This window comes from Suncus etruscus, chromosome 1 (genome assembly GCF_024139225.1).
Source record: "Suncus etruscus isolate mSunEtr1 chromosome 1, mSunEtr1.pri.cur, whole genome shotgun sequence".
NCBI lineage: Eukaryota > Metazoa > Chordata > Mammalia > Eulipotyphla > Soricidae > Suncus > Suncus etruscus.
The window spans coordinates 53,941,702-53,954,787 of NC_064848.1; the positions used below are offsets into that span (position 1 = coordinate 53,941,702).

Sequence of the window (13,086 nt, forward strand, 5' to 3'; positions counted from 1 at the left end):
TACCATTCCAGTTTTCATCTCAATATAATGAGAACTTTATCCAGAGGCACAGCTCAGAATTTTCTAGAACATCTTAACCTAAAGCAATCATTTACACCTACACTTATATACTATACTCTTTCATTCTATTTCCTAAGACAGACATCTAACCCTAACTATAAACAGCAGAAAACACAATACTAGTATGATTAATAACTAGTTTCCAGCACATTATAAATAGTAGCCACTACTATATTATACCCATTTGCTCTTTCCATTTATTTTTTAGAGAATGACAACAATATATTGATGTAGGGGATTTAGCTAAGTGGTAGAGAGCATATACTAGTGTTTATATATGAAGCCCTGGGTTTAATTAGTACTACAAAGAAAAAAAAGTATAAACAAATCTGTACTCTCTTTTAATTTTTGATTACTTTTGTTTGTTTTTTGGGCCATACCCAGAGATACACAGGGGTTACCCTTTGCTCTGAGCTGAGAAATCGGTCCTGGCAGGTTCAGAGAACCAAATGGGATGATGGGATTGAAGCCAGGTCTGGGTCGTCTGCATGCAAGGCAAATGCCCTACCGCTTTGTTATCGCTTCAGCCCTGTATTCTATTTTAAACAAAAATGGCATGTTTCAGAGTTATAAACAGCATATGTAACTAATTATTTAAAAATAGTTTCTATAGGCCCGGAGAGATAGTACAGTGGCATTTGCCTTGCAAGCAGCTGATCCAGGACCAAAGGTGGTTGGTTTGAATCACGGTGTCCCATATGGTCCCCCGTGCCTGCCAGGAGCTATTTCTGAGCAGACAGCCAGGAGTAACCCCTGAGCACCGCCGGGTGTGGCCCCCCCCAAAAAATAGTTTCTATAAAATAACTTTCAAAACAATTACCTGTCATTTACCTGTCATTTTTATTGAATAAATCTTTTAGTGAATACAAATGGTTCTATTTATACCTATAATCTCCAAGACTCACTTAGTAATATCGAGTGTTTAAGTTTTTGGGCTTTTTTTTTTGAGTTAATATTAAGGGACTGAGAGGTAGTACAGAGATTAAGGTATTTCCCTTGCATACAGCTGATTCAGGTTCAAATACTCAGCTCCCCATAAGTTCCCCAGAGCCTGCCAGGTGTTATTCTTGAGCAATAGCCAGAAATAAGGTCTGAGAACAAACTGATTGTGGCCCAAAAACCAAAGGTTAATAATTCGAAATTGAAATTCAAAAATAACTAATATAGAATACACAACCCTCTGTCAAGAAACAAAGTATAAGAAGAACACATTTCAGAACACTCATTTAGAGCCAACTTTACGGTAACTTTTTTGGTGGGAGGATGGAAGGTAACCAGCAGTACCATGATACTATGATTTTGTACTTAGGCATGCCTGCTGAATACAGTAAAAGTTCCTTAATTCTAAAACTACTTCTCTGGCCCTCGAATATATTTTGAGGACATAGATTTAAAAACTTCTTTTCTAGAACTGCAGTATTTCTCATCATTATTATCTGCAGGGAAATAAAATTCATTCACTAACATATCCCTTACTATTACTCACTGAAAATATTTTAATTTAAAATACATAAAAAGATACTAGAGCAATTCTAAATAAAGCTAAGATTTCCCAAAAGTAGTTGTAATGTTTCAATCCTGCTTTTTATTGTACTTCAAGACTTAAATTTCATTATAAACATACCATCTAAAACAAAAATCACCTCACATTATAGGTCAAATTAATACTGGGCTCTCACTGTTCATACTACTTTAGCTACAAAATAGTTTCTTTTCCAGCAAATCTCCCAATTATAGCAATTTAATTTTGGGTCTCCATATTAGCTTATGTCCTCAAAATTGTTGTTATCAAGTGATTTGCCATTACCTGTATTAACAATGTCATAATGTTTGCAAATTTTGCCACTTTTTAATTAATTACCACTCAAAATTATATGTTAAATATATATAAATTATAATCAGATAGCAGAGCAGTAAGGTGTTTGCCTTTCATGCAGAAGGATGGTGGTTTGAATCCCGGCATCCCATATGGTCCCCCAAGCCTGCCAGGAGCAATTTCTGAGCATGGAGCCAAGAGTAACTCCTGAGTGCTGCCAAGTGTGACCCAAAAAACAAAAACCAAAAAACATACACTCTTTAGGGGCCGGAGATATAGCATGGAGGTAAGGCATTTGCCTCTCATGCAGAAGGTCAGTGGTTCGAATCCCGGCGTCCCATATGGTCCCCTGAGCCTGCCAGGAGCGATTTCTGAGCATAGAGCCAGGAGTAACCCCTGAGCACTGCCGGGTGTGACCCCCCCAAAAAAACAAACAAAAAAACATATATATATATATATATATATATATATATATACAAATAACATTTTTCTTTTTTTATTGTTGTTTTGTTTTGCGGCATTACCAAGTGATGCTCAGGGGTGATTCCTGGCTCAGAACTCGGGAATCATTCATGGCAGGCTCAAAGGACCATATGAGATGCCAAGGATCAAACCCAAGTCAGCCACATGCAAAGCAAGTTCCCTACCCGCTGTGCAATCACTCAAGCCCCTACACTTTTTACTTAAAGACTAATTGCAATATAGACTTGCACATTTTCTCCCACTTATGGTAAGTAAAATGACAACTTCATCCCTAACTCTCTTAAAAATAGGTATTAGACCCAAGGCTTACTCCAGGAATGGAGAGAAGATTTCCCTCACAACTGGGTCCCAATAGCCCAGTTGCCTGCTACCTCACATCACTTGAACTACAAGATCCTGTAAGAGTAAATAGCTCTATTCATCACACTTCACACCGCTCAGCTCACACTTCCTATTATATACTTCCTGTCACTGGATAAAGACAGACAGATATCACTTAGAAACACCTAGAAGGAAGCTGGATCAGTGATGCAGTGGTAGGGCATTTGCCTTACATGCAGCTGACCAAGGACGGACCATGGTTCGATCCCCCAGCATCCCATATGGTCCCCTAAGCCAGGAGCAATTTCTGCGCACATAGCGAGGAGTAACTCCTGAGTGTCACCGGGTGTGGCCTCCAAAAACAAAAAAACAAAAAAGAAACATCCAGAGGGGCGAACTATAAAGATTCACTCTCAGAAAGCAATGGGGAAGAGATGCTGAAGCCCACCTATCTCAATAAATTAAAAGTATTATGGAAGGTTCACAACTACCAACAAACGGCTCTATAAATTCTCAGAGGACTTTAGTGATCCAATGATGGGAATGTTTAATAAGTTCAATGAAACTATGACACAGATATTTAGCAAAACTACAAGAAATTATGAGAGTTGAAATGTTAAAGCAATCAGAAGTAACAGGATTTGATATATGGCAGGTGATATAAAGAAAATTCAATGGAGTGGGCTAAGGAGACAGGATAGCAGGTAGAGTGCTTCTGTTCTACACAGCCAACCTGGGTTCAATCTCGAGCAATCCAAAAGTCCAGATGTTCCCCTAATCCCTGCCAAGAATGAGTCCTGAGTATAGAGCAGGAGTAAATGCTTAGTAATGCTAAATATGGCCTCAAAATAAAAAAAAAAAAAAAACTTCAACAAAAAGTCCGAGAAGCAAAATAGCAGTAATTGAGAAAAAGCTCAAGGAACTCCCAAATCCTTGAGGTGGAAAAAACCTCTAGAAATCAAAAGAAATATTCCCTTAAAAAAAATAAAAAGCACAACAGAGAACTATGGGAAGAATCTAAGAGGAAAAACATAAAAACCATCAGAGTTTTTGAAAGCAAGTTCAAGAAAGAACTAGTAGTTGAAAAGTTCATCTGAAAGTTTCCCCAGAGTTGAGAGTAGTGAAGGCCTAGAGATCCAAAAAGCCAAAAAGGACTCAGAGAAAAAGCCCAAATAGAAAAACTCCAAGATACATAATAATCAGAATAACCAAAGGTAGAATACTGAAAGCAGCAAGATCAGAAAAGAAACTTACATATAAAAGAAAGCCTATAAAATTCACAACAGATCAAATAAGACTCTGTTAGACAGAAGAGAATGGTGGAATTAAAAACAAACAACAGGGGCTGGGCGGTGGCGCTAAAGGTAAGGTGCCTGCCTTGCCTGCGCTAGCCTTGGACGGACCGCGGTTCGATCCCCCGGTGTCCCATATGGTCCCCCAAGCCAGGAGTAACCCCTGTGCATTACCGGGTGTGGCCCAAAAACCAAAAACCAAAAAACAAAAAACAAAACAAAAAAAAAACAAACAACAACAATAACAAAACAGGGGCTGGAGAGATAGCATGGAAGTAAGACGTTTGCCTTGCATGCAGAAGGACGGTGGTTCGAATTTCGGCATCCCACATGGTCCCTGAGCCTGCGAGGGGCGATTTCTTGTGTGTGTGTGTGTGTGTGTGTGTGTGTGTGTCACAACCAGCAGCCCCTGGCTCTGTGCTCAGAAATCGCTCCTGGCAAGCTCAGGGGACCATATAGGATGCCGGGATTCGAATCACCGTCCTTCTGCATGCAAGGCAAATGCTTTACCTCCATGCTATCTCTCCGGCCCCCAGGAGCGATTTTTGAGCATAGAGCCAGGAGTAACTCCTGAGTGCTACTGGGTGTAACCCAAAAACTAAAAACAAACAAACAAAAAATAGGGGCTGCATCAACAGAAAAACAGGAAGGAGGCCAGTCCAGGTTCAATCCTGACATCCCATATGGGCCCCCAGACTGCCAGGAGTGATTCCTGAGCTCATAGCAGGATTGATACCTGAGGGCCACTATGTGTGGCCCCAAAATCAAAACAAAACAAAAAAACAAGAACCGGAGCCACAACACAGCGGAAAGGCATTTGCCTTGCAAAAGGTCAAAACAGGAGGGACCCGGGTTTGAATTCCGGCATCCCACAAGGTCCACCAAGCCTGCCAGGAGTAACCTGAGCACTGCCAAGTGTGACCAAAAATATAAATAAATAAAACAACATTAAAACCTCACTAAGAGGAATAACTCATCAAGAATAATCTAGATTACCAGGCCCGGAGAGATAGCACAGCGGCGTTTGCCTTGCAAGCAGCTGATCCAGGACCAAAGGTGGTTGGTTCAAATCCCAGTGTCCCATATGGTCCCCCGTACCTGCCAGGAGCTATTTCTGAGCAGATAGCCAGGAGTAACCCCTGAGCACCGCTGGGTGTGGCCCAAAAACCAAAAAAAAAAAAAAAAAAAAAAGGAATAATCTAGATTACCACAACGCTTTATAGACAGGTAATAAATAAACAGTTTAAAGAATTCATAGCCTTGAAACCAATTTTGCAAGAAGTACTAAATGAACTTCTTTGAAAACAATATCAACAAACTTGTCAACACTTTCTGATTGAATATATATGGCATTCAATTTGGTGCTTGCTCATGGTTGCCCTGTCCGTCTTGATTTGGGGGGGGGGGTGTCAAACCCGATAGCACTCAGGGGTTACTCCTGGCTCTGCACTCAGAAATTGCTCCTGGAAGGCTCGGGGACCATATGGGATGCAGGGAACCAAACCAGGGTCCATGTGGGGTTGGCCATGTGCAAGGCAAATGCCCTACCACAGTGCTATGGATCCGACTCCTGCCCTGTCTTGATTAAGAAAAGTCAGTTTATTCCTACCTTGCTAATGATTTTAAGTTTTTCAAAAACAAATTGTTTTAGTAATATTGAGTTGCTATGTCTATTCTGGTGACTTTTTTTGAACATCTATATAGTTGTTACTAATGCAGATACTTAAGCATTAACTATAATAAAATATTTTCTAACACAAAACCAAAATCCTCACCCCCCCTTATTTTTTTGTTTTTGGGTCACATCAGGTGGCGCTCAGGGGTTAATCAGGCTCTGTGCTTAGAAATCACTCTTGGAAGGCTCAGGGGACCATATGGGATGCTGGGAATCAAACTGGGGTCTGTCCTGTTTTGGCCGAGCAAGGCAAATGCACTACCGCTGTGCTTTTTATCTCTGGCCCCCCAAATTTCCTTCTTATGGCAAAACTTTTATATTTTTATAGACCAACTCAGATCTTTCCTTAAAATTTTAATTCTCCTCTCTTCATGCTTACTAAATTGTTTATTTAAAATGTGGCATTCACTTTGGTGCTCATAATTGCCCTGCTGTCTTGATTTATTTTGGGAGGGATTATCATCAAAGGATTATCATTCTATAATTGTTTTCAATTTATACCTATAAAAAGATATATAGTTTTTGAAAAACATTATCAACATAATGGTCTGTAATTTTGTGGAATTTTAGAAATTTAACTTTATTCATCTACACATGTGTGTTACCACCTCCACAATAAAGGATTTTCTAAAAATGTGTCTCATGTGGAATATAAAGAAACATAGTAAAGGAACAACAAATAGCCAAAGTTAATGAAACTGGAGATTCTGTCCATAAAACTGAAATTACATGGGAGGAGGGACCTTGGTTCAATTCCCAGCTCCACATGGCACCCCAACCAACTCTGTGTGCTGTCTTGGAAGTGCCTAGTACCACCGGAGTGGCTTAACAATTCCAGGCACTCAAAGATGGAGAAGCAATGTATGTTCAGGCTCTAACTTTAAAGCAAACTGGTCCAGTTTTCTGGGGCTGGAGTGATGGCGCAAGCCGTAGGGTATCTGCCTTGCACATGCTAACCTAGGATGGACCACGGTTTGATCCCTCAGCGTCCCATATGGTCCCCCAAGCCAGGAGCGATTTCTGAGTGCATATCCAGGAGTAAACCCTGAGCATCACTGGGTGCGGCCCCAAAATCAGAAAAACAAAACAGTTTTCTAAGAATCATTAGGATGGGTCCCTAAGCCTCCTGAACACCTCCTGAGTGAACACCTCACAAAAATGTAAATATGGGGTTGGAGGGATAGCACAATGATAGGGCATTTGCCTTACATGCAGGGGATGTAGGTCAGACCTTGGTTCGATCCCCGGAGTCCTCTGGCTTGGAGTCCCCGAGTCAGGAGCAATTTCTGAGCACATAGTAAGTAACCCCAGAGCATCACAGGGTGTGGCCCAAAAAGTGTGTGTGGGGGGAAGTAAATAGGAGCAGGAGCAATCGCACAGCAGGTAGGATGTTTGCTTTGCATGTGGCTGACCTGGGTTTGATCCCGACATCCCATCTGATCCCCCAAGCCTGAAGGAGTGATATTCTGTAGGCAGAGCCAGGAGTAATCTGAGCGCCACAAGGTGTGGCCTAACCTTCCCCCAAAAAAGTAAACATAATTTCAGATTTTGTTGTTTGTGCACAAACATTCATATATACTTCGATATATTTTTTGCATTCTCATATTTTAAAACAATGGTTTACAATTTATGAAGCAAATTAAATATCTCACACACATAATCAGCATATACTTCCTATTGAAATTTATTATTTTTAGACAACACTATTGTTTTTTTTCCTTAAAAGAAATTATCCAATTTTTCATGAGGGTGAGGGTTGTGGCTCAAGGTAGAGGATATATTTTTGTGAAAGGCCCTGGATTCAAAATGACATGTAGGGGTCAGAGAGAGAGAAGCACATAAGGATTAAGGCAATTCATTGCTTTGAGAAGGCAGATCCTGATTTGATCCATAGCACTACATAGGTCCCCTGAGCATCACCAGAGTGATCAAAGAACTTGCATTAGCTGCTTTTTTGGTTGTAGGAGTTATTCTAAGTATGTTTTTATTTTTTGCCAGCATAACTGATTAAAATGTGGTGGTGTCGACAAGAGAAAATTAATGTTTTACAGTTATAAAAAAACAAAATCTATAATAAGCTAGACACAGAAGGAACCACTTATACTAGCAGCCGGGGGGGGGGGGGGGGGGCAAAGAAGGGGCTATAAGGGATGCATGCTGGGAACAGGGGTGAAAGGAGGACAACATTGGTGGTGGGGATGCCCCTGATTTAATGTCACTATGTACCTAAAATATTACTGTGAAAGATGTGTAAAATACACTTTGGTCAAAATAAAAATTATTAATTAAAAATAAAAACAAAAACAAATTATTCAAAATGAGTCTCAGGTATTAGAATGAAGGTATGGGTGTTTTTCTTCTGAAAAGTCCAACAAACCCATTTCTTTATCTTGATCAGGTAAGAAGCTGCCTGCATTCCCAAGCTTACAGTGCATTTTCCCACATCTAAGCGCTTGCCATTTCTTTTCATTTTTCTATGTAGATCCCAACTAGATCACATGATAGTCTTTCTATCATAATCCTTAATTTAATCACAGTAGGGAAGTCCTTGTAGCCATGTAAAGTAATACGTTCAAGGGTTCTGGAAATTAGGGAATGGAAATGCCTCAATGAGGTCTTGTTCTGTGAACAAAATATATGTTCTACAAGATTTTTATAATTTTCAATACTTTCATATAAAAGTTTTATCTCTGAGAAAGTTGGAACCGAACTCCTAAACTGGGATGGTATTATTAAGTAAGGCCTATGGGAAATCATATGTGCTTTACTGTCAGGCCCTCACATAAATCTGCTCTCAAAATTTAAAGTTGGCTAATATTAAAATTGTTATATGTAGCTAGCAAGTACTTCTTCTAGATCTTCTATTGGGTTAAACTTTGACATATCTTAACACTTTAATTTTCACAAAATTATTTTTGCTTTTGGGTTTTCATCTAATTTAGGAATTCTCCTGTAATAATACACAAATATTTTATTTTGTTGGTTTGTTTGTTTCTGGCTCACACCAGTCTAGCTCAAGGACTACTTCCAACTCAGTGATGGGGTTGTTCCTGTCAGTGCTTGGGGTATCAGGTACCACTGGTGATCAAACCAGAGCTTATGTATTCTAAACATATGTTCCAGCCCTCTGTGGAAACTCCTCAGAGCAATTTTTAGACCTTTTCTAAAAATATCTTGACAGTATTGTCAATTTGTAATTGTATTGATTTGAATAATAATTTTATTTCTTCATTTCTGAAGTTTATCATATCATTTAATCTACTACTTAGTTACCTTCTTCATGCATTCAACTTTATTTACTATAACCTAACTAGGAAAAGGTTGAGAACTAATGATCGTAGAGTTTTCTTGTTCTAATTCGCCATTAGGCTGCTAAGTTTGGTCACACTGTTTTTATCATGTCTAAACCTTCTATAGCTCTTCTTAAATTTAATTTTTACTTATTGTGGGGAAGGGAGCTAGCCACATACTATAGTACTGAGGGGATCCATGGCTCAGTTGGAATCACATGTGGTACTGTGGGATGTAAGACATCCTATATTATCTCTAATATTATATTATCATACTTACTATCTGTATATTATTTTCATACTTCATTCTCTCTTCTTATACAAAGGTTACAGAAATGACTGCTGAAAATTATCAAAGGTCCTTTTAACATATGACTACCTAAGTGGTCTCCTTAATTTGTTGAAATGAATTATTATAATACCTTTTAAATTAAGTCTCCTATAAATTCCTGAAGCAAATCCTACTTGGCCAGTGGTATAATTATTAGATATTTTTCTGAACTGTGCATGTTAATACTGTATTTAAAATTTTATATCTATATTCACAAATCAGATGGCCTAATTCCCCAAACTTATTTCTGGCACTACTTATGTGATTTGGGGTATTAATGTTATTTAGAAACCATAAAATAAAGCAAAGACCTTTTCAACTATTCTTAAAATGCAGACTAATTTAAGAAACAAAACATAAATTGCATGTAGTCAGTATGTTATAGTTGTAAACAAAGTACATGTGATTTGGTAGAAAATTTAACAATCTTGGTGCTTTCTCGAGTAGTACTTTAAAGTCAAATAATACAGCAGGTAGGGCACTTGTTTTGCACGTTTGTAACCTGGAGTCAATTGAAAGCCCCAATATGATCCCCTGTGTGGCCTTAAAAAAGGAGGGAATAAGGATAAAAAATTGGAGGAATGGAAGTTACATCAGAGTTGCTCAGGGTTTATTCCTTGTTCTATACTGAAAGATCTTTACTGGCAGGTTCAAGGGACCAGAAAGGCTAACAGGGTCAAACCTGAGTGGTCTGTGTACAACAAGGTAAGCACTCTACCTGCTAAACTATCTCTCCAGCCCCATATAATCTTTTAAAATAATTCCATTTCTAATCTAAATGGCTACTGATTAAATGGTTTTTAACAAGAAAACTGCAATACTAGGGTTCAGGTGGGGGAAAAAAAGGCATTAATTTGACCAATACCTCAAAAACTAGGAAAATAAATCAATTTGAATGAAGGCAAAACAAATATAATCAGGAAATCTTTTAATTCATGAATCACTATAAGAAGCACCAAGAAACAAAATGGGAGATGGGCAGAAAGATGGTACAGTATACAGGGTACTTGCCTTGCACACAAGAAACCCAAGTTTCTACATGGTCCCTGAGAACTGTCAGGAGGGATTCCTGAGTTGCAAAGCCAAGTGTTAGCTCTGAGCACTAGGGACAGTCCCAAAATGAAACAAAAGAAAAGGAAGAAAACAAAACAGTCAATTTGATTAAAAAACAAAAATACAAAATATCAAGCCTTATAAATTTTTAAACTAGGGCTGAATAAAATAATACAGGGTAAGTCTCTGCCTTACATACTACCAGGGTAGGCTTTTGATCCCAAAAACTACCAGGAGAGATCTCTGAGAATAGAACCAGAAGCATAAAAGAACCATATGTGATCACCACTGTATATGGCCCAAATTCTTATTCTAAATTCTTAAAATGGGTCAATGAGAAAATACAATGGGTACGGAGCTGACTTTTCAGATAGCAGACACGGGTTTCATCCAGGGGCATCCCACATGGTCCCTCAGCATAACCAGGAGTAATCCCTGAATGCAGAAACAGGAGTAACCCCTGAACAACACTAGGTGTGGCGTGCGCGCGCGCACGCACACACACACACACACACACACACACACATTCTTAAAGTAGTCTAACCAGAAGACTGTACTACACAAACAACTTAAAATCAATTGTTAAAAGAATTGCCAGCAGAAACATCTTTAAAAAATGGGACACATTTTTTCACTCTGTAAAGTATAAAACATCTAAAAATTAACTGACTGAAAAAAAAAATGACTGTGTGACAAGCAAAATGATTAGTTTTATGTTTTAATACAAAGAAATATGATGTACTCTAAAACTGCAACAAGAAATAAAATTATTTATTTAGTAACTCATACCTAATAGCATTCTAATAGAAATGAAAGCATACTCAAAATTTTAGGTAAAGTATATAGTACATATTTATGCTACTGCCTCTGAAAATCTATTCTTACCTGTACTACCGGCTGCAGCAAAATATTGCACAGAGAGATACAAGTCAGTCTTTGGCAATAAAACAAAGCAATTGTTTTAGTAAAAAAAAATACCGATAGGCAAGCACAAGATTCAGTTCCCAGCAATACACACACAAGCTCACTCACTCAGACACCACCAAGAGATGTTAAAATTAGTGATTCGATTTCCCTAAGACATGAAACAGTACATAATTTCTTGATTAATCAGCATCCCCAAACTTTAAGCATTATTTTATCAAAACAATAATCACACAAAATATAACTAGGTAAGATTAGCCTCCTTAGTCTCTCATTTGTAAAATAAGATTATATCTTATATTAATAGATTTGTAGAAAAATTCATTAAGATAGTATTCTATGCCAACACAATAATGCCCAATAGAGTAAGTGCTTAATCAGGAGTGATTCCTGACTGCAGAGCCAGAAATAAGCCCCAAATACTGCTGGCTATAGTCAAAAAATCAATAAACAAATAATCAGTATCATTCATGGTATATTCAAATTCCAAATGAGAAATGTTATTCTGTTTTAAAGCAAGCATTAATCTTATCCTGTCTGTGAGTGTGGTTTAAGGAAATTATTTTAATATTGAAAGTGATTAACTCCATCCTTATATATACTTAAGGACCAATAAATGCCAAAAAAATCAATCATTCTATATTGCTAATTTATTTTGCATACACACAACATAGGAAAACAATCACATTCTAGAGGTAAGAAACCACCAAAGGAATAGCAGAGATTTTGAAGTAAATATGAGCTTTGTGACTTACTGACTGACTAAATCAGATCCCATCTTAGAGCCATCATCGGCCTCCTCTTCCATATCAGAGTCCATACCATTGTCACCTTATAAATAAAATAAACTATTGAAAGCATGTTTATAGAGAATTTCATCAATATATAAAAGCATAGCTTTAAAAGTAGTACATATAAAAAATTTCATAGTTGTTAAATAGTGACGCTATGAGGGTTGGGGAGATATTTCTAGGGGCTGGAGTACATGCATGTTTAGTATGCTTGCCATTCCTCTATACTGCATATGGTCTACAAAGCACCTCTAGGTAGAACCCTTGCAGTTCTTACCACTGCTTGGCCTGAGCAGCCTTGCATAGTCAAACCAGGCCTGAATAGCCAAGATAAGTATTGGCAAAAATGGTACCCAAACTCTTAGAGCACTACTCTAGGAGTTCCCTGCCAACCAAAAAATAAATAAAGGATGGTAATTTTTAGTTGCTTATATACTTAAAATGAGTTTTTATCATCTATTAGACACTTCTGATTGCCCTCCATTTATATATATGTACAGCAGGAATGTGCATTTATTTCCTTACAGATTATATGCACACATATATATGTCAGAGCTAGAAATTCTATTAAAATGTGTCACATTTAAAAAAAAATGTTATCTCTGATACTGAAAGTCTTTCCCCCACCTATCCCTGTCCCCTTCTCCTGTGATGCTAATGCTAAAATACTTAGACATTTCTGGGGGCCGGAGAGATAGCACAGCAGTAAGGCATTTGCCTTGCATGCTGTCAATACAAGACAGACCTCAGTTCAAATCCCAGCATCCCATATGATCCCCCCTAGCTTGCCAGGAATGACTTCTGAGAGCAGAGCCACTGGTGTGAGCCAAAAACCAAAAATAAAAAATAAAAAAAATAGGGCCCGGAGAGATAGCACAGTGGCGTTTGCCTTGTAAGCAGCCGATCCAGGACCAAAGGTGGTTGGTTCGAATCCCGGTGTCCCATATGGCCCCCTGTGCCTGCCAGGAGCTATTTCTGAGCAGACAGCCAGGATTAACTCCTGAGCATCGGCCGGGTGTGGCCCAAAAAAACAAAACAAAAAAATAAATA

At 38.3% G+C, this 13,086-nt stretch overlaps 1 protein-coding gene across 1 annotated transcript in view; it reads right to left on the reverse strand.

The window, feature by feature from the left end:
* CAAP1 (caspase activity and apoptosis inhibitor 1) overlaps positions 1-13,086 on the reverse strand; it is a 57,065-nt gene that overhangs the window by 34,179 nt on the left and 9,800 nt on the right. Inside the window, exon 4 of the mRNA XM_049771078.1 lies at positions 12,001-12,076. Coding sequence (XP_049627035.1) covers positions 12,001-12,076 — 76 coding nt within the window. The remainder of the gene's footprint in view (positions 1-12,000; positions 12,077-13,086) is intronic.